The 27,730-nt window shown below is 44.4% G+C and overlaps 3 protein-coding genes across 7 annotated transcripts in view; 2 read left to right on the top strand and 1 right to left on the bottom strand.

Annotated features, from left to right (window-relative positions):
* Positions 1-4,957, top strand: part of LOC126565988 (rab3 GTPase-activating protein catalytic subunit-like) — a gene marked incomplete at its 3' end in the record, with an annotated part of 113,365 nt that extends 108,408 nt beyond the window's left edge. The window contains exon 2 of the mRNA XM_050223189.1: positions 4,825-4,957. Coding sequence (XP_050079146.1) covers positions 4,825-4,957 — 133 coding nt within the window. The remainder of the gene's footprint in view (positions 1-4,824) is intronic.
* Positions 1-27,730, bottom strand: part of LOC126564252 (dual specificity tyrosine-phosphorylation-regulated kinase 2) — a 188,660-nt gene that overhangs the window by 125,273 nt on the left and 35,657 nt on the right. For 2 of the 5 annotated variants that reach the window (XM_050221244.1, XM_050221246.1), the window contains 9 exons: positions 23,479-23,734; positions 20,033-20,196; positions 19,679-19,956; positions 15,055-15,193; positions 14,785-14,956; positions 12,500-12,643; positions 12,098-12,227; positions 11,233-11,462; positions 8,988-9,423 (listed from right to left, as the gene is read on the bottom strand). In XM_050221244.1, the coding sequence (XP_050077201.1) occupies positions 9,074-9,423; positions 11,233-11,462; positions 12,098-12,227; positions 12,500-12,643; positions 14,785-14,956; positions 15,055-15,193; positions 19,679-19,956; positions 20,033-20,196; positions 23,479-23,734 (1,863 nt within the window). In that variant the 3' untranslated portion in view covers positions 8,988-9,073. Of the gene's footprint in view, positions 1-8,987; positions 9,424-10,229; positions 10,308-11,232; positions 11,463-12,097; positions 12,228-12,499; positions 12,644-14,784; positions 14,957-15,054; positions 15,194-19,678; positions 19,957-20,032; positions 20,197-23,478; positions 23,735-23,892; positions 24,018-24,281; positions 24,327-27,730 lie in introns of those variants that run through there. The other 3 variants (XM_050221247.1, XM_050221245.1, XM_050221248.1) reach the window with 3 other exon arrangements.
* LOC126565987 (rab3 GTPase-activating protein catalytic subunit-like) lies at positions 4,959-6,019 on the top strand. Its single transcript, XM_050223188.1, has one exon. It carries the CDS (start codon positions 5,060-5,062, stop codon positions 6,017-6,019), a length of 960 nt encoding a protein of 319 aa, XP_050079145.1. The 5' UTR covers positions 4,959-5,059.

Genomic DNA, 27,730 nt, shown 5'->3' with positions numbered 1-27,730 from the left:
GAGCATCCAATTTAGGAGGTAACATGACTAGTAATCTCATATGGATACTATTGCGACATGTCTAAAAGAGAGATCCAACAGCAGCAATAGAGAGAAAGAAATGGTTATATTTTTAACACAGGGCTTTCCATGATATAATGTAGAAACGTGACGAGATATTAGTTTTTCCAGTTTCTAATTATTTCAATATGGGAGATGTTAAATCACACACATGTTGATGATAGTTTGTTTGCAATTATTTTAGAATTATGCCATATTTTAGAAGCATCCGAGGATTTCGAAACCTCGCAGATTGAATAAACAAAATGTCTTAACAAATAAATATATCGACGTAGTTGTTGATTCTGTAGAGCAAACCCTGTATGCTCTCACACACCAACACTGGCGATCGTACGGGTGATCCTTATAACCAACCAGTAGTTAGAAAGAGATAGCCAATGGGGACGCTAGGGAGAAAGAAACAAATATATTCTCATTACAGGGTTGGCGAGGACATAATTAACAGGTTCGCTGGGATATTATTATTCAGCTGGATTATTCATCCAGTTTGAGCGTTATGAATTCGCTTGGATTATATCTTGATTTTGTTTGACATCATTATCGGATCAAGTGTTTTTTTATAAGCATCCAAGCACTTCAACGTCTTTAAGATTGAATCGAAAAAAAATCTAAACAAACCACAATATCGGCGTGCCTATTGATTATATTCTGGGCACCCCTGTATTATCTCACACACTGACACTAGCCATCGTGTGAGGAATCGCGTAGTTAGAAAGAGATGAGCCTTGTGCAAAAGAGACAGCTGTATATCATAGCTGAGAATTCATGCTACCTCCTAATTTGGATGCTCTCCTAGTATCGAAAACCCAAAATCGGTCGGATTCCCGTGCAAAATGCGAAAATTTCATTAGCCACGAAAGAGGAGATCGAGTCACGAGCCGATTTTTTGATTTCCTGACACCAGGAGAGCATCCAAATTAGGAGGTAAAATGAATTCGGTACCGGGAGGCGAATGTGAACGATGGTATTGGCCAGATGAAGATTATATATATTCGTTCTTTCTCACTACTTCAGCTGTCGAATGTCTCTTTCCGTCTGTCGCATTAGTATCCCAAGCAGATAAGTATCATCGATAGTATTGGTGTGCCAGATGATCATCGAATAATTTCGTTTCTTTCTTACTACTTCAGCTGTTGAATGTCTCTTTCTATCTGTCGCATTACCAGTCCAGTCCAGAGATATCAGTCATGCTACCTCCTAATTTGGATGCTCTCCTAGTATCGAAAACCCAAAATCGGTCGGATTCCCGTGCAAAATGCGAAAATTTCATTAGCCACGAAAGAGGAGATCGAGTCACGAGCCGATTTTTTGATTTTCTGACATCAAGAGAGCATCCAAATCAGGAGGTAACATGAATTCGTTACCGGGAGGCTAATGTGATCGATGGTATTGGCCAGATGAACATTACATATATTCGTTCTTTCTCACTACTGCAGCTGTCGAATGTCTCTTTCCGTCTGTCGCATTAGTATCCCTAGCAGATAAGTATCATCGATAGTATTGGTGTGCCAGATGATCATCGAATAATTTCGTTTCTTTCTTACTACTTCAGCTGTTGAATGTCTCTTTCTATCTGTCGCATTACCAGTCCAGTCCAGAGATATCAGTCATGCTACCTCCTAATTTGGATGCTCTCCTGGTATCGAAAACCCAAAATCGGTCGGATTCCCGAGCAAAATGTGAAAATTTCATTAGCCACGAAAGAGGAGATCGAGTCACGAGCCGATTTTTTGATTTTCTGACATCAAGAGAGCATCCAAATCAGGAGGTAACATGAATTCGTTACCGGGAGGCTAATGTGATCGATGGTATTGGCCAGATGAACGTTACATATATTCGTTCTTTCTCACTACTGCAGCTGTCGAATGTCTCTTTCCGTCTGTCGCATTAGTATCCCAAGCAGATAAGTATCATCGATAGTATTGGTGTGCCAGATGATCATCGAATAATTTCGTTTCTTTCTTACTACTTCAGCTGTTGAATGTCTCTTTCTATCTGTCGCATTACCAGTCCAGTCCAGAGATATCAGTCATGCTACCTCCTAATTTGGATGCTCTCCTGGTATCGAAAACCCAAAATCGGTCGGATTCCCGAGCAAAATGCGAAAATTTCATTAGCCACGAAGGAGGAGATCGAATCAGAAACCGATTTTTTGATTTCCTGACACCAGGAGATCATCCAAATTAAGAGGTAAAATGAATTCGTTACCGGGTGGCTAATGTGATCGATGGTATTGGCCAGATGAACATTACATATATTCGTTCTTTCTCACTACATCAGCTGTCGAATGTCTCTTTCCATCTGTCGCATTAGTATCCCTAGCAGATAAGTGTGATCGATAGTATTGGTGTGCCAGATGATCATCGAATAATTTCGTTTCTTTCTTACTACTTCAGCTGTTGAATGTCTCTTTCTATCTGTCGCATTACCAGTCCAGTCCAGAGATATCAGTCATGCTACCTCCTAATTTGGATGCTCTCCTAGTATCGAAAACCCAAAATCGGTCGGATTCCCGTGCAAAATGCGAAAATTTCATTAGCCACGAAAGAGGAGATCGAGTCACGAGCCGATTTTTTGATTTCCTGACACCAGGAGAGCATCCAAATTAGGAGGTAAAATGAATTCGGTACCGGGAGGCGAATGTGAACGATGGTATTGGCCAGATGAAGATTATATATATTCGTTCTTTCTCACTACTTCAGCTGTCGAATGTCTCTTTCCGTCTGTCGCATTAGTATCCCAAGCAGATAAGTATCATCGATAGTATTGGTGTGCCAGATGATCATCGAATAATTTCGTTTCTTTCTTACTACTTCAGCTGTTGAATGTCTCTTTCTATCTGTCGCATTACCAGTCCAGTCCAGAGATATCAGTCATGCTACCTCCTAATTTGGATGCTCTCCTAGTATCGAAAACCCAAAATCGGTCGGATTCCCGTGCAAAATGCGAAAATTTCATTAGCCACGAAAGAGGAGATCGAGTCACGAGCCGATTTTTTGATTTTCTGACACCAGGAGAGCATCCAAATCAGGAGGTAACATGAATTCGTTACCGGGAGGCTAATGTGATCGATGGTATTGGCCAGATGAACGTTACATATATTCGTTCTTTCTCACTACTGCAGCTGTCGAATGTCTCTTTCCGTCTGTCGCATTAGTATCCCAAGCAGATAAGTATCATCGATAGTATTGGTGTGCCAGATGATCATCGAATAATTTCGTTTCTTTCTTACTACTTCAGCTGTTGAATGTCTCTTTCTATCTGTCGCATTACCAGTCCAGTCCAGAGATATCAGTCATGCTACCTCCTAATTTGGATGCTCTCCTGGTATCGAAAACCCAAAATCGGTCGGATTCCCGAGCAAAATGCGAAAATTTCATTAGCCACGAAGGAGGAGATCGAATCAGAAACCGATTTTTTGATTTCCTGACACCAGGAGAGCATCCAAATCAGGAGGTGACATGAATTCGTTACCAGGTGTCCCCTGTTCGCGTATTGTTGTGTTGGTTGATTACGAAATAAGGTCATATCTTTCTCGCTATTGGTGCGATTGCTCGATTTCATTCTAACTACCGATTGGTTATGAGGTTCACCCATATGATCGATGGTATTGGTGTCACATGAAGAGCATTTATGTATATTTTTTCCCCGCTGACGGTTTTGCTGTATATTATTTCTTTCTCATCCGGACCGTCCTGTTTTTTTTTCAATTTGTTTTCCTGGTGAACATCAACGAAGCTGAAAAGTGTTGTTTTTTATGCTTTTTCCTTATGTTGATAAAACTTTAAAAGTTCTATCATCATCCAGATACTTACTTGAAGCTGTAAAATAAAAAAAGATACATTCTTCCGTTTTAAACTGATTTACCTATAAATAGTCAAACTGTTCATTTCGTATTCAGATGTTCTGATTCTTTCTTAATAAAGCTGAAATAAGCTACCTTCACCACCAGAAACGCAAAAAAAAATCGAACCTAGAGGACTTGAGCTAAAATTAGCCAACGTAAAGCGTGCTGGGTCCGCTCTACCCAGCTCATTCACGTGTAAAGTTATCCGTTAACGATCACTCGACGGCTCTCCTCAGCGAATTACCGGTTTGTTCGTTTGTTTTACCGAACGATAGGCTTGAAGATGGGCCAGGAATGTTGTTTAGGTCCAATAGACAAACACCCAACGGCGGCCGGGTTCAGCTTGAATGCGCTTTTCACACCAGTTACAGTTTTGTGGCCCACCGGATCCGGATTCCAACCACTACAACCATTTGTTCCTGTGCTCCGGTTGAGTAGACCCCCTTCCTCCTCTCCCTCCCCCCTGAGGTCTTCTACCCGCGGGAACGGTTTGCATGATCCTTTCCATCGGAAACATCCTCCTGGTGTTGTTTGGTGAGGAGCAGTGTATGCACTAATATGTGTGTCTGGGGTATGCCCTAACAAGCATTGGCCGGTATTTGTTGTTCTCCACACTCGAGCGATACCACATAACACACATTCCCAAAGCTGTAATGGTAGCTTTTAAAGTGCATAATCACCTAATATGATTGTTTCCCTCCGAGCGATGGGTCCGGGAGTTCCCGCCACCAGCCGGACGAGATGTAAATGTGTGTTTGTTGTTCTAACTGCGGGCCTCCATCAACGCTTGCCAGCTGTCGATCACGAGAGCACAATTAGGGGCCCCATCACGATCATCATCATCCATATATCTGGCTTTGGCCGTTTCTCATTCTATTCTCCATTTTCCGTTTTTCCCTTTCGTTTACTGTACGCAGCGTGGCCAGCGGTTTTCCGGACTCGAGAACCTGCTTGCTTCACCAGAAGCTTCAGATGCTGAACGTGTGCATGGAACGGCGCACGCTGCGTGACGGTGGACTGCCGTTTGCGATGCGCCCCGGGACAACCGGTCCGGGAGTGGGGGCCGGCGATCAGTCGGATGAGGAGTTCTTCGACTGTTCGGACGAGGAGCAAGAGTCCGGCGCCACGGGCCGACTGTCACGGCTCGGTAACATGCTGCTCGTCCACTCGGACGAACCGTTGTACATTCCGGTCACGCAGGAACCCGTTCCGAAGACGGAGGATCAGCTGGAGGACGATGCGGAGGTGATGCTGAAGCTCGGACCGGGCAGTGAGCTATGCACGCAGATGATGAGTGCCTCGCTGCTGTCCGACATGGAAAGCTTCAAGGCGGCCAACCCGGCCGGACAGCTGGCAGACTTTATCCGCTGGTACAGTCCGCGCGATTGGATCGAGGACGAACCGGTCGATGAGCAGGATCCGTTCGGCCGGAAGGGACACCTGAGCGCCCGGATGCTGATCCCCGGAAACACTTGGCAGACGGTATGGGAAGGTGCCCGTGCGGTGCCGGCACGACGCCAAAAGCGACTGTTCGATGACACCCGTGAGGCAGAGAAGGTGCTCCACTTCCTCGAGTCCCGCACGATCGGCCAAATCGCGCAACTAACAATGGCAACACTTTTCCACGTCGGCGTCCAAACACTAACACAACAATCCGGCCCGGAACGCGCCGTAGTGCCACAGTACGACGAAACGATTGACCGGATTACGGCGGCCTGCTGTCGGTTGTCACGCGAAAGCTGGACAAACGTGTCGGAACGCGGCACGACTGGTCCAACAACGGCACGGGTCAACTCCCAAACAAAGTACGAACAGCAACTACTCACCGAAATGATGCAACTCGAATGTACTGTCACACAGGCACGCAGTCTACGTCGGAAGCTTTACTCTAGCGAAAGCTCCACGACGGACGAACGAAAGCTCTCGCAACGGGAGAAGCTCGTTCTTGAGTTGTTGCAAGCGCGCGAAACGAATCTACCAGAGGGCGCTAGTAGTCCAATAGCGAACCGACTAATGCTGCTTTTCGGTGAGGCACGAAGGGCAGCAAACGAACAGCAAGGAAATAGCAACGAGGCTCAATCGGGTGCCAATGTAAGAATTACTAAAGTGTAATATTTTACTTAACTGTCTACAGAATTTACAAAAGGAGGTTTCTCTCTTACTTATAGACCCTTCCGGATCCGATCGAAAAGCAGTTTACACTGCGGCTTAGTGGCAACACAGTCAGCAAGGGTGTTGGATCGCCTCAATTTTTAAGGTGAATACAAGCTTTAAGGTGAATAAAATCTTTCAACGAGTAGCTGCTCTAATCTGTTTGCTTTCCCTCTATTTTAGAGCAATTCTGATGCCACAAGAGTTTCGTCTGTGTGGAGCATTCAGCCGTAACACCACATTCTACTAGAGCGATCCGAGCATTCAGCTGACACCCAACACAGATAACATTTAGTGCATGAACTGTATCCTCTATTCTAATCGGGTATGGGAATATTTAACAATTTAATCTATAGAATGCGTTCTGCCTATTAAAAGATATTCAAATAAAACTGAGATATTTGTCGTTAAAGTAGTTCTAAGGCCATATTTAATCTAGGGCCTAAATTCTTGAGAAAATTGAAATTTTAACTGTGCTCTCCTCGGATCCTTTCCTGAATCTTTCTAAAGAAGAAAATTTAAAAATTTATCTGGAAGCAGGATCCACACCGAAAATGCACTTTATCTAACACCACATCTTGACGCTCGTTAGAGCAGCATTACAGAAAGCTTCGAAAAGGGATCTGGAGATAATGACGCTCACTTTTTAGTCTTTTGCGTCCCGTTAAAACCTCAAAACCCTTGCTGTGACACGGTAGCCTACAAATAGTCTGGAATTTTTGACATCTCAAGTCTTTTTTTGCTCTTGCGTCTCTGACTCGTAAACCGATTGAGGCGGATCACGAAGGCTGAAACGGCGATAACAGCGCAGAACAATCGAAACTCGGTTATTGCTAACAATTCTGAGCTTTTTGTAGCCATCGCGTCTAGCCTGACGCTACACGACGCTCAGGCTGTGTAACGCTACGCTACATAGCCTGAGATTTTTGACAACTCAGGATTTCTTTTGTTCTCGCATCCCAGGCTCGTGGCCCGATCTTTACGGGTTAAGAGGCTGAGACGTAGATGACAGAACAAAGGACATTCGATGGTTGTCAACAATCCCAGGCTTTGTGTCATGCTGTTCTTGGCCACGCTTAAGTGCTTAAAACCAAAAAAAAAAAACAATTATTTTCCCTTTCACTAACCTAACATCCTTGATCGCTACAATCTTCCTTTGTCTAAAATACAATCGTGTAATCGGATGCTAACACTAGATGCGATTTTAACCCAGAACCCACTACTATGCTATATGCACAATAAATTCTTGTCCCTATTCCCTCTACGACGGTTGGTTTTCGTACATATTAATGAGTTTAAAACTTTATTCTTTTTTTATATATTCTTACGCGCACTATTATCATCACCCCTGCCATCGTTTCACAATCCCTCTGTCCAAGCCCCCCTTTACCCCTCGGTCCCTCGCTCTGTCTGTGTCCGTCTGCTGGCACTGTTTGGCCTGGCCGTACCACGAGCTCCATTTCGTTGACTCTTACTCTGTACCAAACGTTGTGGTGGGCATGTAAAACTGTACAATGGAGTGTAGTAAAAGTAAAACGTCTTTTGAGGATTTTTGTTCGAATCCTCCGTCGTACACCAACAAATACGAATACGAGTACGACGACGCTGGCGCTTTCTCTTTTAGATGTGTGTCTGTTTTCTTTTGATTAAATGATTTTTTTTGTTTGTTCGTTTGTTATACACATAATTATTGTTACCGTCTGGCTTGTGGCCACTGCTTGCATCGGCTCCCTTACCTACCATATCAGTTCCTACACTACAGGGGGCGGGGGGGGATTTAAGAGATGGGGAGGGGGAGTTATCGTAACTTCTAATGAATAATCTGCCCACTAAAATAATGGCAGCTGGCTGAGAACAGAAACCGAACGCTTACCGAACTCGTTGTTCGGTTTTCCGTGTTTCATAAGCTCTAAAAAAAAAGACCGTATAGAGAGCGGGGGTGATCTTTCATCACCACCACAAAAACAAACGGAATTGGAATCTCAACACTTGGGAAAGCAAAATGGACGCTAACGCGCTTAACGGATACGGGTTGTTTGAAGAAGAAGGAAAACGGGTTTTACTTACAGACTAATGATTAGTCACTAGCTTTCGTTCGATACCGGCTCTCTCCTTCCAAGCGTGGGGATTCTTATCCTTCCGCATGAACTCACACACATACACACAGACACATCACTGAGGCCCAGCTATCACCCGGGTACCATCCTACTGTACCTTCACTGTGTGTTCGCGAGCTTCACTAGAGTACGGACAACTATTCCTACCCGACACACACACACACATCTTTGTTATATCGTAATAAATATATATGTATGTATATGCATATGCGTATGTATGCCCGTATATATATAAAGAATACATCTGTGTTCTCTGTTGTCCTCTGTCACGGTTACGATTCGGTTAAGGATTTTCTACAAGGGAATCCTCCTATACTTCTCTTTACTAAGGTTCACTAGAATTTGTCCTCCCATTGGAAATTGTCTTATGGCCACAACTGCTTACGCTTTGGCCACGCAATAGCTCGGCACCATAAACAAACTGGAGAGAAGAAAAAACCAACTAAATCGACTTAACGCCCCGCGTTTGAAACTACCCATTCTACCGGTTCTCTTTCTCTCTTTCTCTCTCTCTCTCTCTCTCTCTCTCTCTCTCTCTCGCGCGATATCTCTACACAGCTATCCCTTACTTAGGCTTAGTATTCGTTTTCATAGATGCGTCACAGTCAAAATCCGGCTAGACTGTGGAGTACCCGCTTACGTTCCACAGCTCTCACCGTAGAAGATCATCGATCACAACACACAACAGCACATCAGACCTGGAACCTGGAAGCGCGTCGTGTCTTTTGGACCATTAGACCATTTTCAGTTTTTAACGGTTTGCTGCGTTTTGTTTTACTATCTACAGTCTTCTCTGTTCTGCACCGGCTTACAACGGCTTCTTGCGAAACAGACAGGTCGCGCCCTAGATGAGGCTTATGATTTTGCTGGTGTCCTTTGCACGGGCCAACGTTTCATGTCATGCCCGACCGAAGATGGCCGACACGTCGCCGGTGCTCTGCGAGTGCGGCATCGCACCACCGTGATGATGATGGTGATGGTGCGCGGACGATGTGGAAGACGCGTACTTGGACGTGCCGTTTATTGTCTGCGTACTGCCGCTGGTGCTGATGCCGTTGTTGTTGTTGTTGTGGTGGCTACTACCACTCCCACCACCACCTCCACCACTGTGAAGATGGCTGAGGCCGTGACTGTTGTTGTTGTTGTTGTTGTTGTTGGTAAGGTTCGTTAAACCGGTGGCAGTCACTTTCCGGACGTTGGTCAACCGATGTAGTGAGGATTGCTGTTGTGCCGTTTCGAGATCGGTTGCTAAAATTACAAAGAAAAAGCGCCAAAATAGGAATTTAACGATTAGTATTTGATTGGCCAAAGGACGTTGGGGGAGGGAAATGGTCCTGCAAACGAATCGTGCGAACATTGATGGGCGTGTGAACGAGAACGATCGAGAATTGGGCTATGAAGAGGACGGCAAACAGGAATGGAGTTGAATGCACACTAGTATTAGTTACGATGGTGGTGGACAGTTTTACCGATGGAGACCGCCTAAATGTACCGAATGAAACGATCCAAACACTAACTAATAAAATGGAAGTAAAAAAAAAAGGAACGGACGATCGGAACAAAACGGACGCATGCAGTGGAGAGTGGAGTGGAGCGTTGTCAAACACCGTACCTCTTTCAGGGCTCTATTCTATCACACTGATACGTATTCCTGGACAAATGGATGGATTAGTCTGGTAGAGATCGTCGAGAAACATAGAAAGTGTGAAAGAAATAGATAGTAGATCGTCAGCCAAAAGAGGGGAAAAAAATACAAAAATGGTTTCATGGTTATCTTCAAATATTATTCAAAACTAGAACGAGCAATAAAGTGTACAAGTTACTGAGCAAAAATAGTAATTAGCATACTGGATTCTTCTTTAAACTTTGCAAAAAAATGTCCTTCCAAATGTAGTTGATGACTTTATGAACGAATAATGACAGAACGTCTCACGCAGCACAAATGGATTTCTCGGCCCGATGAAAGCTTTATGGTAAAACGTATAAACAAGCAGATTTAAGTGTTTCAAGCCAGCCACTTTCTAGCCAATGTTTCTCTTACGTTTTGTTTTCATTTACTTTGCTTCCTACAATTCTCATCAATCACAATTCAGATTCTAACAAGTGTCCAAAGGGTGTCGTTTCCAATAGGTCTACAAAAAAGGGGTGAAAAGAAAATGGTTTTTGTTTCTTTTTTTTTTTTTTTTTGATTCCGGAAGGCAAAAGCAAACAACAGCACAATTCGCAATTTCAAATGGCACACGGATACACAGCACAAAACACAAAAAAAGGTACAAGTTTGAAGCGCGAAAAATGTATGACAACACGTGTAACATCACACGCACGTTCGGAAACGAGATGAAAGAAAATGAAAGAAAAATACCCCCGAGAGGTGGCACACAAGGAAAAACTAACCTGCAAAAAACAAAGCTTTACAAAAAGGACAGTCTCAACCGCGGGGAGAACACATCTATACGCAGAAAAAAGCAGCTTGGAACATAAGTTCAGGGTTGGAACGATTTGCGAATATTATACAGCGAGCATTTGCTTCATTTCTCCTTCTGCTTATCAAATATCGAAATCAGATCCTTCACCGTCGTACAACTAATGAGCAGTTTCGTTAGCGGCTGTTGCTTCTGAGCGGGAGGAGCGGCTGGTGCTTTTCCATCATTCTCGGTTGGTTTACTAGCCTTACCTAAAGCGTGGCAGCAATATAGAATAAGGTGGGAAGGGAGGAGGTGGAAGGAAAAAGAAGCGAGGATACGCGTTGAGGAAGAAGCATTAGACCGGCACCAAAGCATTTTTGGGGAAAATACACAACACACACTGCAAGAACACTTGCATGCAAGCAAAAGTAACGCCTCCGTAACGCTGCCGTTACGTGTTATAGGTGGCTTTTTCAATGGAGGCTTCACCGTGACACCGTGATACACAGCGTGAGAGACAGAAAAGGCAAACGGGGTGGAACTAGTTTTCAATACAAATACCCACAACGGCTCACACACGCACACACACACACACACGCTCAAGCCTACGTAGAAAAAGGAGTATATTATGGGGCGGATTAGGATGCGTTACCTTTGACGCGCTCTTTGGTAAACCGTAGCGTACGGTTGGAGGGAGTCTTTATCTCTGGCAGGATGGTGTTTGGTGTCATTGGCTGAGATCGTTGCTGTTTGTGAAGGAAGTTCAGCTGCGTGTCGCTGCTTTCCTTCGACTTGGAGCCGAAGTAGGCCTTCGATGCGCTCACCTGGAGCCATTCGTGGCGTGCCGCCTGTTCCGGTGTCATACGCTTATGTGGATCCCACCTGCAAAAAAGACAAAAGAGACGAGTTAGCACACACATGCAAGCTGCTTAGAAAATAATACAGAAACCCATTCGCACGTGAGGTGCCTTTTCATTTCTATTCACTCATTACAGCACGCAATGCCCGGTGGTTCCGGCGTGTCTCGTCGCAAGCGCACGATATAAATACTGACTGCAGTGGAATTGGTGCCCTTCCATACCAGGGCACAGGGTCAGTAGGATGGCTACTAGAGAGTTAATCCTAGCACGTTTCGATTCTTAACCATATTCTAACCAAATAGGGCACAAACAAACCATTTGACACACTTGGCACGCAAATAAGTAACTTCCCGATCTCGGTGTATGTGTGGTTGTGTTTGGAAGTATGTGTGGTTGTGTTTCCCATCCTTGGTGAAGGATGGGAAAGAACAAAATTCACACGCCATTCGTGTAATACTAACCCGACGAAAGTGGGTAAACTATAGTCGGAATCGTTTTCCGGGTTTTACGTCAGTAGTTGCAAGCTCGCGCGCCATTCAAAGGACCTCCTTCACTGTAGGTTTTTGTTATAATTATGAAAATGTTTTCCCTCTCCTTTCCTACACCCTCTTTCGCCCAATTAATATCCAAACATCAAAAAGGAAACGAAAAACTTACTCCAAACATTTGCTGACGAAATCGATGAACACGGTATCGTTGCATCGTAGTGCTTGCGACAGCGTTTTCGAGCCCGGTTTCCTTTTGCGTCCCTTCGAGTTGGTTATGCACCGCGGAACTCCTCGTGAATCTACTGGTCGAGCAGGCGTAAAAAAGGGAGAGAGAGAGAGAGAGAGAGAGAGAGAGAGAGAGAGAGAAAGAAACGCAAAAAAGGCCATAATATTGTTAATCATTTTGCTCCCATTTTCTTCATTTTCTGTATCGTTTTGTATCCGGAAAAGTGTAATCAGGTCACGAGGTCGTCGTACTAAAAGGGAGTAGCTACCATTTCCGTGTTTTGTTTTGCTTGTTTTTTGTTTTTTGTTTTGTTTCAATGTTGTACGCTATGTTCCGAGTACTGACCGAAGAATAACCGCTTCCTGGTCGCCAGCTGGAAGATCTCCTTGGACGGTACGCCCAATATTTCCATTATGCACGCCAGTTGTTCGACTTCATTCTCACCCGGGAATAGTGGGTATCCTGTGTACAGCTCGGCTAAAATGCATCCTACGCGAGAGAAAGGGAGAGAGAAAGATTGGAGCAAAAAAGAAAAGAATTAGAAAATAATTAGAAGAGTAAATATGAATTAAAAAGAGAAGCCAAAAAAAACAAATGAAACTTCCACTTTGTTCAAACTGACGCACTAATCGAATTCCAATCTTTGATTTGTTCTCCCCTCTTTTCATTGATTCTCGCACCTTTAGTAATTAGTTTTCCCGATGCTCACAATTAGCAAAAACCGAAGGCAAAGCAAAGTAAAGGAAAAAAAAAAAGGATCAAATCCTGAACGTTCAATTGACCAACTTTCCATTCCATTTCCACCCGGGTCAACACATTAAGGTCCCGTCGTCGTCATCGCATACACGTATGTGTTGCATGTTCGATTCAATTACCACTAAGTGGATGAAAGCAGCGTGAAAAAGGGTGTTGTGTGTTAAGTGTGACCCTTCTTCTCTAACCCTTTGCTCTTTACCCTTTTCTCTTCCGTGCAGAACAGAGCAGAACGCAATCTAACCTGGCGCCCCGTTACGATCGGAATGAACTTTGCACCACAAACACAAAAAAACGTGGAGCATTTGTATCTGTTGTCGAGTGGGAGAATGAGGTAACGCATGCCCAAGGGCGCAAGGGGCGTTGTTGAGCGATGATGTTTGTTGTGCACTCAATACACGACCACATTTCGACACCCTCCACACACGCATCACATACACAAACCGTTCTACTAATTGAACACTAACGCGAAAAGTGCCCAATGAGAATCAATCGGCGGTGCGGTTCAGCACATAATGCTGATTCGAGCCACAAAACGCATGTTGGTTTTTTGTTACGATGCAAACAACATAAAGTGAACGTTTGTGGGTGAAACTACCTGTATGCTGTATGCTACTTCCCACCTAATCGACCAGGATACATCGTTATGAGCACATCGCCCATCGTGTGCAACCACTGAATATAGGGTTACTGCATGCTTTGCCTCATAAAAATTAAATAAGCTTCATCCCACATGCCTACAACCGAGGGCAGGTAGTGGACACATAATTTGCACGCGAAGCGCACTGCGAATCACATTCCTCACACCTCGCCAGCAATGCGCGCGTCAAGGCGAAATTCTGAAGGAAGAAGGCCAATCGATTAAATCCACGTGTGCAGGATTAAACATAAACAAACACCTGACCAAAGAGCAAAAAGCTTGCGTGAAATGCTGCGAACGATCGTGACGAAGATTGGAAAAAGCTCACGTGTGTTTATTTTCCACGAAAAACTAAAAGCGGAACACGCGAGAGCAGTTTTCGCCTGCAGTGTTTGGTTGCATCCGCTTTTCCTCTAGCATTTGCATTGGCATAGCATAGCATTTGAAGAATATGATTTAAAAGTTTAATTATATCGTATCATATTTCAAAAATTGTGTTATGAATACGACACTCGAACAACAGACTGTTTGATTCGTGAAACACCGTGCGCCTCCATCGACCACGTGGGATTATTTTTTAATTGAATTTTTTAATTTTTTACGTGTAAAAAAAATTATAAAAGATCCTTTGAAACTGCCCATTTTAATTACAACAAACATACACACACACACAAAAACCATGGCGATTTTCTTTGCATTAATCATGCTCTTTGGTAAATGTTTAATGGTCGTCTCCCACACAAAAGGGGAAAACTTTCTTCCATGCTTGTTTTATCAGAGCTTTTTACTTCGTGCCATGAACAGACAGGTTGTTTTTGCATCCCTTTTTTGCATGCCGAGTGGTGCATGGGATTGGATTGATTATTCGGTTAAACATTCATTACCATCCGACACTATTCGATTATACGAGGTCAATTGGCACATTCATAGCGTTCCCCAACGCCCCTACACGTACGTAAATGTGTGTGTGCGCGTTTAGAAGGACTTTTTTCGCTCGGTCTTGCTTGTTGGTGGATCATCTAAAATTCATTCCACCATGTCACCAGATCCGGAACATAAAAGACAGACTACTCGAAAATAAAACAAACACAATCGCAAAAAAAGTCCCAGCAGGATGTGTGCTTCGTTTCACCTTGCAGATTGAGCCAGGCCTGTTCGACGTGCATCTGTCCGGTCAAATCGTGCACCAAAGGTTGAAAAAAAAAAATGGAATGAAACGAAGCAAAAGGATGCTTACCTAAGCTCCACATATCGATCGCTTTGTCGTACGGGTAACCGAGGATAACTTCCGGCGACCGGTAAAACCGTGACTGGATGTAGGTGTAGACGGTTCGGTCCGAGAAGCACGAGCTGCCGAAATCGATGACCTTTATCGTGCTGCTGCCACGCTGTTTCAGTAGCACGTTTTCCTATTTAAGAAGAGAAGGAAAAGAGAAAAAACGACGACAATCAGCAAAAATTCACAAATTGAACAAATTGGTGACCGTGTCGCTTGTGCGTTGCTTACCGGTTTCAGATCACAGTGAATAATGTCCAACTCGTCGAGAAATCTTAAGCACTTGACGATCGAGTTGCAGAACCGCTTGATGAGGCTCAGGCTGAATCCTTGGTAGTTGTTCTTCTTGATCAGCTCGTACAGGTTGAGGCTGGGTAGGATTGGACAAGCACAAAAAGAAGACCAAAAGGATACCAAACAAAGTTAGTGAAATGCATCAATTAGCTTAACGGCGATATGTCATGCTTGATGCCCATTTCCCCATTAAATCAAACGACTGGAACGTTACGCGAGAACTTCACACAAAACTGTCGTCGCCTAGGGGTGAGAGTATCCAACAACGATCCAACAACGACCCAAAATAACAAGATTGTTCCATTTACATACACAACAACGTAAGCAAACGATTTCTTTAATTATATCTCTACCAACTTTCGACCATTTTTCCACACAAACAAACGCATACAGAGTTAACTTTTGGGCATTGGAAATATTAAAAAGCTCCCATGTTCATTCATGCTAACTGGCAATAAGTAAAAGTTAGTTTTAATTATATCATTGAATCTGTTGTTGTCCCGTAGACTCGAAAGACGACCGCCACTCTTCTTTTGTCAAACAAAAAACCATTTTCTTCAGGCAGAGGATTGGATTGCCTTTTCTGTCCCAGGGACCAGTTCCTTATCTTACCAACGAAAGCGCAACTTGGGGTTTATGCTTAGGTAAAAGACATTTTCACTCATTTTCACATGTGCCAAAGCTTGCTTGCTCTCTCGCTCTCCTCCAAGGATACTTTTATTCTCAGCAGGTAAGGTTGTCCTAGCGCGGCCGGGTCAGAAAACCCATCTTTCCCGCCTCTATGGCTACGGATTTCTGCCAACGTGGGTATTTTCGCTGATCCTTGCAGAATGATAATGATGATCCGCCGTTTCGTTACCAAACAACTTAATGGAAGCGATTGCATGGAGGCACGCCAGCCAACCCTACTCTGGTGGGCATTTTTTTCATAACTAATTACCTCAAATTAGCTTCGACGAATAATTCACAAACTTTAAGAAAACGAAAGCCAAAAAACTATCCCTCACATGAACAGTTTTGAACAACATGCACTTTTTAACGCTAAATAACAAATGACACAACAAACCCGTTGAGCGACCGACCTTTCACAACACAAAGTGCACGCTAATTTACTGAAACATGAGCATGGACATGCACCGTGCACAGTAGTGCACAGAAAGTGCATCCTATTATACACGAAGCAGAAATGCCGCCATATGACCTTCAATACGAGCATTATCACGATCCTGTTCACCGAGGGAGCTCTCGCACCCGATGTATTTGAAACAGCCCCATCCATGGTGGATAACAATTTGTCAGGGTACAGAGGTTGTGCCAGAAGTTTGAACTTTTAGACTCAACAACAAAAAAGAAAAAGTGCATGGGACACGCACCGACACAAACGGTGACCATAATGTGGCAAAAGTTGGTAGAAAGAATGGTTAGAATGTCTCAAAAAAATTTTACTCCACTGCTGGCAAACCGAATATGGGCAGTAGTTTGCATGCTAGTGCGAGTGTTGATTTATGAAGGCCATTTAGGCCAATGAATGCATCATTTGTGGATAAAGTTTGACATGTTGGTGGAGTGAATTAGTAGAAGAATCGAACGACCCAGAGACGCAATTAAAAACAAAAACATGAAGGCGATGTAATGTGACCTTCTGCTTGGTGTGTTTCCTATAGTTAGCTGAATGCGAGTCCTCAATACCCAAGTGCCAATCATATGACGCATCAGGAAGATAACCAGTTCCCACGCTAGGTTGTACCACCTTTAACCGGTCGAAAATAGAATCTACAGTGAATAAACCTAAAATTATTACTATTTTTGTAAAGAAATCCCACTGAAACTTTGTCCTTGTGACTGTGAGCACAAGCCGTCGTGAAACCTTTCCTCTAACAGTCTATTTGAATGACGTTTATCTGATGATTGTCTGCATAATACAGCAAAAGAGAAGAAAAAAAACCCCTTCTTCAGTTGATAAAAATAAGTCCTCCTGGTGGGGCCAGCCCACTGATGGGAACTCCATCATCTGTGGTTAATACCGGGGAACTGTGTTCACGCAACCGTCGTCGCACCGGACCCGACTGGAGCAAGTTTGCCAATAGAGTGATTTTTCATTTTTACCTACAAAACTTTACCGTACCAGCGAGGGAGAGTGTTTCCCATCGTACCCGTGAAGGCGCTCGGCCCGCAATTTGTCCTTCTAGCAATGCGTCAAAACAGGTCGAAAAGTTGTTCTGCGTCACAGGACAAGGACCGGCAGGAGTTGACCGGAAAACTCACACGCATATTTCACCAATTCATTGAAGCTCGTAGGACGATAAGAAGAAGTGTTTTTTTTTTTGTTTGTTTGCTGCTTCAAGCTACTTTTGCTACTCTTGCTGGGTGATTATTGAACCAGCAGTAAGCGAACGGTGCGATGCGTGCGAACGATGTTGAGGAGTTGTGGCGAAACCGTTTTATTAAAGTTAATTAGTAGGCGAATAATAGTTTATCATACGAATCAGCGACAAGCGACACAGAGCGAGTGGTAAATTGAGCCAAGGGGGAGAGTCTCAGGGAGCAACGGTTATTTGTTTACAAAACAAATAGTTATGAGCTTTCGAGGAACCTCCAGCAGACGATGTTTTGTAAACTAGCAAAAGATAAAGGAGGCTCTTCGGTGTTTAAAATTAAAATAATCGTACCTTAGATGCCAGAAACGTTTGACAATATTGACCCTCGTTATTGTTTTAAGGCCTTTCCCGTCACATATCACGAAGCACATCAGAGCTCATTAAATCGGGATATTAAAATTCTCAATCTCGCTCCGCAAATCCGCAAATCATATCCAGAGCTCGTAAATGCTTTCACTTGCATGCTCGTAAAATATTGCGCCCAAGCTACATTAAGCACACACAACCGACTGAATTCCGTTTTTCCATTAGATTATGAAGAAACAATGATACAACAATTCGGGCTTTTTTCCCTCCCCCTTGAAGAAAGCCAACCCCAAACTGAAGGAGTAGGAGGTCATCGTACGGAATTATCTTTTGCTGCGATTTATTTGCATATCATTGGTTGGAGATACCGGTGAAGCGGGAAAAGCACACAATTACACACAGCAAAAGCAACAACCAAACGCAACAAACCGTAATCGCGAACAATTCATCATGGGGTCGAAAAATACACCAACCCCTAAAGCATATTATGCTCCCTTTTCAGGCGGTTTCAGGCAAGGGTGGAAGAGGCATTGGTGGAAAGATTTAATTAAAACAACATTTCGACTACGGTAAATAAGCTTATCTTTCCCAAACTATCGGACAACCGGTGGCATCGGCCAGGCCAGGAGAGCATAAGGTTATATAAGTGTGTGTATGTGTGTGTGTTCGATGCGCCATGTTGCGGTTAGTCGGTCCCTGTTGCGAGGGTGAGCATTCTCAGCCTATCTTTCAACCACCGAGGAAGCCACACCAATGACGAACTTCCAATGAGAAGCATATAAAGGGAAAAATGGAGGGAAAATCGGTTTTCCCGTGACTTTTCCCGGAGGAAGGTTGAAACGATGGAAATCGAAACGTTTAAGCCATAGCATAATAAAGCAACGTGCCTACTCGCGCTTCTCAAGGAAAAACCCCCGATCCACATACACATGCTCATACACATTGGTTCGATAAAGCGGACGAAAAATGGCAAATATATTGGATTTATTTTTGGGTTTGCCAATGCATTATTTTTAGCCATTCATTGTACACCCTTCTCCTTGTTTTTTTTTTCAATTGATAGTCAAATTTAAAAAAAACTATACACATCGGAAACACGTCATGGACGGGTTTAATGGGGGGAGGGTAAGAAAACCCCATAAACTAAATCAGCCAACTCGCCAGTTCAATTGAAGTCAGTAAAAAAAGCAAAGGTAGAGAAAATGCAAAGACTTGTCGAGTTGGTGTAGTCAAATCGAAAAGTTACCAACGCTTTCTCTCTTTCTCTCTCTCTGATCTTGACACTAAGCGGATTAAGGTGAAAAATCATATTTCCACATCGCAACCTTACATTTCAAAGTGCAAAAACGCAATAAACAAAGAATCCTCAAAAAAGTTCAGGGCCAATTGGAGAACATGAAGCTTTGCACTTTTGAATCGCAAATTCCATTACCAAGCTGCCTGCGAGATGGTTCCTTGGGCTACCAACGGGCTGATGTAATCGCGATCAACTTACATTTACCATTTGTGAGTTTAGGACCGCACAAAAGTTGTGCCTCACGAAGGTGAAGAAAAACTTTTGGTTCAACTATTTCTCGTTTTGTGTAGAAAGGAACCGTCGACGGTACCCACAAACCGATAGCGTTTGTGCATGTTCTCGCTAATAGTCCCCAGATTGCACGCCATTTACTATTGGGTGTGGAAAGATTTATGACAGCTGGTGGTACCTGTCGTTGTTGTCGTTTGTGCTGCGGTACTAGACCCACCGGATGCCAATAAGTAAGACGGATTTGTTGTAACAAAATCGTTCGTTCGACCCTGCACACTATTGCTCAATCAGCGTTTCGGTGCGTTTTTGTGTTGTAGTAACCCGTTGAACGTAGCCTAGCTGTACTTACCTCATAAGCTCGAACGTGATGCAGAGATGGTTGCGGAAGTAGAAGTAATCGAGCATGTGGATGACATGGTGGCTTCCGTCGGCATCCTTCTTCCTCAGCTCGTCCAGTATCCGAACTTCGACGAGGGCCTGATGGTGGAAGCGCTTCTTGTTGCGGATGATCTTGATTGCCACGTACTGCTTGGTTTTGTGGTCCAACGCCCGGATCACCTGTCCGAAGCTGCCCTTGCCAATGATCTCCAGGATCTCGTACCGGTAGCAGATGTGATCGTGTACAATCTATTGGAGAAGATTTTTGTGAAGTGATTTGTATCGCTGACATCCGGAGTACATACTCATGCGCCGTCCTGCTTACCTTTTGATAGCATCCGTTCTCGTCATCGAAACCCGAGTTTGGACCGATCCCTGCCTTTGCGTTGATTTTGCGTGCGTCCAGCCCAAGATAGTATATTTCCTTATATTTCTCGATTTCCTGCTTCTCAAAGTCCGTCAAGTGTACTCCATGGTAGTCGAGCGCTTCTGTAAGGAGCACCAAACAAGAGAAGGGAAGAGAAAAATCAGTCAAAATCATTCCTTATTCCGGACGAGTATTCGTTACGCGAGAAGACTAATGCAGACGGGAAATATTAAATTAACACCTTCCTGCCAATGGCCACTCCCAGGCTCGGAGCACCGTCTCAAGACGATGACTGTCCGGAATGTTCTTTCCCAAGCCATGACCACACAAACTGCGCCCACCGCTGCAAGAAGGTGTGCGAGCAAGTTTCGATGATAATAAAGACGTACAGCAGTGCATAACTTGCCTGGTATCGGAGGAAGGAAGTAAGGCATTCGTGTGCCACAGTTATTTATAATTCACAGCCCCAGGGCACGTGAAGTTACCCGGTGGTGCGGCAACTTTACCATCCTCTTCCCAATGCGTTGTTTACCGGAAGGCTCGCTTTGCTTTATCATCAAATGGTTTTCGACGGTACCGCAGCATAAGTGCAGTCCGCGTGCCAACGTGCCATCGCAGTTCCAACGTAAGCTCCTGCTCCTGCTGCTGCTGCTTGTGTGGTTTGATGTGCAAAGCCGTAAACGTGCCACATGCACATGATTCTGTGTGTAAAAAATGTTGCTGATTTGGCGTTCCAACATTTGGCCAGGTTTCTACTGGCCTATGGTAGCGCTGCTGAGTCATGATAGTTCACGCCGTCACCTTGATAACATGTTGAACGGGCGTAAGACATCATGCCATAGTGTCACATACGCATCACCGGAAGTCTAACGACCCATTTCTGGGCACTGGACTCCCCAATGATATTTGCCTGATTACTCCACCAATGCTCTTGAACTTCATCTTACTTCTGGTGACCTTGGGATATAAAATACCCAAGGTTTTCTTTTCCCAATTCCATCATGAATCTGCAAAATAGGCTAGCAAAATATTCGGGTACAATGAAGTTCTATTTCTAGGTACCTTTTTAATCATTTAGTACCCACAAACTGTTAGAGTTGGCACAATCTAGCACAAAAATGTTTGTTTGTTTTGCCTGTGTGATGTTCCGATTGCTCGCTCGAAGCGAAACGCCCACCCGTCATGTTTTACTGCGACAGTACTGCAGATAATTCGCCACTCACGATGGCCGTGTTCTGGGGCTATACATAGTAGCCTAAAAGGAAAAACTTCCAAATGGTGCTCGGAATTTGGAAACATTGTATCAAGCGACACATCCCAGCGACCGTAGCACTACCGCAAGGGAATTGAATTGGCTCACCAAACATCCGGTAGTGAGCACTTTTGGGTACCCATACGTCTCCATCGTCACACTGGTGGTGGCAAATGCAAATTGGACTCCTGTCTTTCGCCAACCTCGGGACTCCTGCTGAGCCTCTACAACGCTAATCACTTTCCGTCTGGTGCTCACACAAACACACATCGAAGCGATGCTCCACGCTTCCGTTGGGAATTAGAAGCTTGGCCAAAGCTGGCAAACCAAGTAAGGATAACAACTGCCAAACGAACCTTATGACACGCAACATGTTCCACCCTCATCTAGGGGGACGTCTACCGCCACCAAGACCACACGAAAGCAGCGCCGCATCGGATTGGGAAGCCCACTATCGCTACTATCGGTGGTGTGTGTGTGCCTGATTGTTGAGGGAGTTCTTTCTTTTTTTTCGACCAGCGAAAAGTAGGAAGAAGACTGCAGTTATTTATTTGATAGCAGCGCGCGCGTGGTGTCTTCAAACCACCCTCCCTCGTCTCGAGAATCAATGATTGGGAACATCGACAGGAAGGGTCTGTAATAGCCATCGATTGCCGCAACCCCTGAACGTGATTTCGTAATGTCATCTAGCCGTAAATCCACCGTGAAAGCGAACTTAACTTGACAGGACTCGACATATTCATGATTTATTTTTAACTAACAAACGGCACGAATGAAACGGCACGCTGGAGATGGAGGGCCAACAAAATCTATAACAAAATAATTGAATTGATTCGAAAATTCTTCCCACCCACAGACACTGGACAAGACACACACCGCTGTGGAGGTACGAAAACTCGTCCAATTTTCCCAAAAAAAGCCTTGTGGTTTGATGTTTTGTAACAAACATTTGTTATTACATCAAAATGGTGTAGAAAAAGTAAAAAAAAAAAAAAATGCTACCGACGAACCGCCGTCTAACGATATAGCAACTTGATGTGTTATTCATTCATCAGCGATTGATTTTTGTGATTTTCGGCACTGGTCCCAAAATGTGGCTTCCCCGAAAGCTGAGCGACAGTGTGCGAAAAAGCAACACATGTGAGCGATAGAGCGGAAAATCATTCTGATTCAATATGCTGCCGCTCATTGCACTGTAAGTGAACTTCATGATGATGATGATGATGATGATGGCGGCAATGATGATGGACTGAACCTGAGAAAGTCAGCACTACTCCGTCAGGTGCTCACTAACGAAGTTATTATTCGGAAATGGGAAAGGTGGCTCTATTGCCATTTTCGGGCCGGGTAATATTCTATGCGTAATTTGTTACTTTGTACGCAAAGGTAGTGGAGCGTAACGTGTGACGTCAAGAAGAACTTGCCGGCATTGATTGTGGATTGGAGGACTGGAGAGAGGTCTTTTTTTTTGTTCGGCGAGAAAGAAAAATTGTTATTGATAAGGCTTTTACAATAGCCGTAACGAACGTATTACAGCCCATGTAACAAATCACACGTATGAAAAGGGAGGGGAGGACCTGTTTCGTTTATGTTTTGGGCTTTCCTATTAGTGCTACATCGAGGAGTGTTACTCGAGTTGAATGTTAATTCTTCTGCGAAACTAACTTCTATTAGTTACATTCTTGCAATTACGAATGGACAACTTTTAACGCTTACAGAAGAGTGAAGCGCCCTTGTTGCTATCTAAAGACATATTTTCAAGAGTTCTAGTCTCAATCAAGCGTTTTATCTAGGGTCAAACAAAGACGACCATAAATTTATAATTATTCATTAACAAAGCGATACATAATTCTACTGTCAACGGCAAAACTAAGTGTAAGTTATTTAATTGCCTGGACAGAGCATCAACATTAGGCTCAACATGCTATGAGACTAATCCCCGGAAGATCTCAGTAAAGCCTTTACACAGGACACGTTTCAATCAACGTGCGTGTGTCTCCGCAGACCCAACGAACCAAAGAGATTATTCCGTCCCAGCGATCGATCCTTCCATCCAAAACATGCGTACTCCCAGCACTATCCAAACCACAATTCTTCGCCCGCAGCTGTAAGGTTTCACGACGACCAACCAACGAATCACAACCAAACTTACTTGCGGGTGTCATCGGTAGCATCGGTTTGTCATTCTCCAGCTCGGTCGTGGTGTTGTTGTTGCTGGAGGGACTGAGGGGAGGTAAGGCGTTACCGTGGGCGTCAATCATGTTGGTGCCGGTGCCGTAGCTGCTGCGGCCAGCTCGGACAACGTTCCTGGTACCGCTCAAGCCGGCAAGCTCCGGCCGGTTCGACTCGTACAGCTGCGTTGTCTGGTCACGCTCACTCCGACACTTGTCACTGCTATCCAGCTGGATCTGGCGAAGGTAAGAAGGTAGAAAAAAAGCGACAGATTAGAAAATGAGGCAACGGTCCCTTATCTCTATGATTCAAACAATTCGTGCGGCTACTGTAGCGAGCAAAAACAAAAAGAGTTCGATAGCGTTTGCGATTCTACACCAATTTTGAGGAGCACCTTTGTGGGAGGTGGCACCATCTTCGGCTTGTGGACAACCTTTATGGAGTGATACTTTTGCGGCAAAATGCAAAGGCAACTCGATGAGAGCAGCTTTTGACGTATGGATTTGCTTGACATTTTCACCATCTTTGCATCACTAATCTAGCAGACAGCAGAGATTATGCACATTTTATCCTAAAGTTTCGCCTCTCTCGACGGGGAACACACACAGCTCGCGCTCCGTGTGGCTTGTAATACCACCAACTGCAAGGCTGAAACTGAACGATATCGGTCGCCTTTGCGTAGGCTTCGGGTGTACATGCTTAGTGTGTGCGGACATTAGAGATTGCAAACTCAAACGTCACTTATCGTTATCAAAAGTGCGAATATAATAAACCCTCACCAACCAACCAACAAACGCACACACACACACACATTTAATTTGATTGAGTTCTTCCTCCGACTCGTTTTTGAACACACATTGTTGGTTGTTTGATTTGCAATTGATTTTGTACACACCGACCGAGGTTAAACTATGCCCCAATCACAAATGGGTAAAGTAGAACAAATCGGTCCCCCTCCTGTCCGCTCACCATTCGCATTGTAAACGTCAACTTTACAGCCAAACTTCGCTCTATCGTTCAACAAATTACACCACACACGTTTTGGAATTATTTTCTACTTTTTTGGGACTCGCTATACACTCCGTAATCGGGTCCGTTCGCTGATGCGACTTTGTCTACACTCAACTGTACGATGAATGCGCCACCAGCTTATCTCCGGCCGGCAGTCACTTGCGCGAGGGAACGATGCGCATAATCCGCGTGTCTCGAGTTCCCGCGAAACGTTGAGTCACAGTCGAATGTGGCGTCCCAAGACGTCATTGTTGGTATGAGACATCGTATCGTTTCTCCCCGGTGGGGGAAACCGCACACTCGCGTGTATACACACAGATGCGATTAATTCACCACGGCCCAAGGCTATCGGTGTGTACGGGAGAGATAATTTTGGGTACAGAATTCTCAACCGGAAATGCATTTCGATGGAGCGAAAATATACTTCCGATATACTTATCAGATTGAAGAAAAGAATGTTGGTCCAACTCCAGCAATGACGATTATAGGTCTTTCACAGGGAATGCAATTCAAAATTGCCTTCGCTAGACAGGTATAACGCAATCGCTTATTCGCATCCAGAATGGGGAGTGTCTCAAACGGGTGATTCGAAATTATCATAAACATTCATCGATGCCGGTCAGGTTCTAGACAAATCATTCGATCCAGCGACTTTGTGTAGCTCTGTCTCTCTCTCTCTCTCTCTCTCTCTCTCTCTCTCTCTATCCCTCTCTCTATCACACCTTGAAAAGCCAATTTTAAATTAATTACATTTTCATTTGCAGCAGAGAACCTCTGGTGTCGGCCCTCACTTCAGCCAGCGAAACATGATTTGAATGTCACGTCTGGCAAAGTGGTGTCTTTGTAAGGTTTAGTTAAAGATTCAGCTGAAACTTGACCACAGTTGGACATGGAATCGGTATGGAAAAGAAATGTTGGATTTTGGTTTTGGACTGAAACAGAATAGAGTTGAGTTTATAGTTAAACAGCAATTCATCCTATTTTTATACTAAACGCATCCTACTTTCTCTCTTTTGAATCATGTTTGTTTATGTTTACGTCTAACTACCAAAGCAGTGAGTGTTGCTCAAACAGTGTATATGATTGTGGAAAATTGATAAATCATCTCGCGAAGCAATAATTCGATGTTTGTTTAGAAAGCAACAGCGAACACTGTTTGTCATCAGGAGCTCATCTTTACTATTTTACAAATCTAGACAACATCAACAACATACAACATCTGGACCTCTTCGCTCGCTTATCGCCAATGCGTCAAATCTCGTTAACCAATGTAAGTAATTACCCTCCATTTCGTTCATTTGCCTCGGCGAGTCGGGTCGTCAGCTGTCTATCAAATGCTCGACTTTCCTTCCGATCAACTCGAGTGACAAAAAGACGAAGGTTATCTATCGCTTCCAGGAACGTGAACCCCTCATCGAATCCTTGAGAAGGGACAGCAGCCCTGTTCGAACGCTTCTTTCTTATCGGTTCGCTCGTGTGCGGACGATGCCTTACTTAATCGCAGCAAGTTGTCGCTCCAATCCCTCAATACCCCGCGGAGCATGGGGTTCAATCGGGTGCAAGTTGCGCCGTGCGAGCAACTGTTGTGCGAATGCAACCGGAAGCGCATCATCCGATAGTGGATCGAAGGACGGATCGGTTTCACATTAACGAGATGAACCGTACAAAACAACCAATCTCTCTGTCCAACCACCAGCGGCGGGAGATTTACGCCGTTTGTGAGTTGTTTTTCGCTTCAAGCTCGTCCATTATCAACTAAAGCAACTGTGAAAGAACCGTAGCCGCGCGAAAAGAACTCGCGTTTTCATTCTTTGTTTGCTTTGTCCGTTACGCTGCCGTCTCAAGTGGTATGTAGCGGACGGCGCACGTGTTCGAGGCATAAGGCCGCGCGCAGTTGGAGTGTTGCTTGATGGAAAGTGAATGCGCGTTCGCCAGTGCGCTTTCAAGCAAGAGAAACAATACAAACATACAATCAAAGCGATCGCGGTCGAGGAGAGAACGCTTGCCGATATCAGCTTGTGTTATGAAAACTTCAGAATCAAATATATGAAGAAAAAAAATGCAATTTTCACGCTTGTATTGCGAGGTCTGCAAATGTCCAATGCATAGCTCTAGTCTTGGTCGATGATCAACAGCAGCAAAACCTCCCACCACTTAATTCGTGCCACAGCACTAGCGATTAGCACCAGTTGTGGAGTCGCTGAAGCCGTGTAATACGATCGTAGGAATGCGAACGAAACGAACTGCAAATCAGCTGACATTCCGGTTTCGACCGAATTCAACAACAGGCGCGCGAGATTAAGAATTCTGCAGCAGCCCGCGCATTTGGAGGCCGCCTTTGTTCTTTTCTCGCGAACAGTCCCGAGGGTTAGAGTGCTTTGTTCATGGCCAAATTTGAGCATGAGAGTCCGAACGCTTTCGAAGGCAAGGATTGGTTGATAGCCACCGAACTGTCAACCTGGGCTTTGATTTATCGAACCGCTCAGGTATGTGGAGTTGATGAATTTTCTAAAGCTAACGTTTAACAGCGGCATATGAATAATATACATCCAACGAGTGGCAAGGCTTAAGGGAAATTCTTGGCTTCATTCAAGTAGATGAAGCTACTATCTTGTCCATGCCTAAAAGCATGTCTTCCAATATTTATGAACCTTCGGAAACGCGTGTGTGTTTGGTCTTGTTGGTCAGTCAACAACCATAAAGACGTATTGGTTTCACATTTAACGACTTTATCTTCTAAAAATAATCCCTCAAACCCGAGTTCCCATCTTCCGGGAAACATATCCTTACTCTCCTTACTATGTGTGTGTGTGTTTGCAACCCACCAAATGCCAAAGTGGAACCAACCGAGAGCTCATAAAATTTTACCCTCCAACTCACTCCAAGGCACTGGACTGGACCAGACTGGATGATCATAAACTTGGATGAATAGCCAACCGGACACATCATATGGTACTGCACATATAGAGCTCCCCCCATGGGACCACAGTTCGTCAGGAACCGAGTCAGACGAAAGGTTATTAATGCTCTGCCCTGTCATAAAATGCGATCGAACGCCTAAATGGAGCATGGATGGATGGATGGATGGATGGACGGTAAAGGAAACAGATGGTGGATAAATGCGGAGGGTGAAAAAAAGTTTTGCTTTGCCAATTTGTCCATCCTCACCCTTCACCCAGCACCCCTTAGCTTCCTCAACCGTTTAGCCTAGAGTAGTTTTT

Source organism: Anopheles maculipalpis, chromosome 3RL (assembly GCF_943734695.1).
Source record: "Anopheles maculipalpis chromosome 3RL, idAnoMacuDA_375_x, whole genome shotgun sequence".
Taxonomy (NCBI): domain Eukaryota; kingdom Metazoa; phylum Arthropoda; class Insecta; order Diptera; family Culicidae; genus Anopheles; species Anopheles maculipalpis.
The sequence above is the reverse complement of the archived record's forward strand: the minus strand, read 5'-3'. Positions and strand labels throughout refer to the sequence as shown.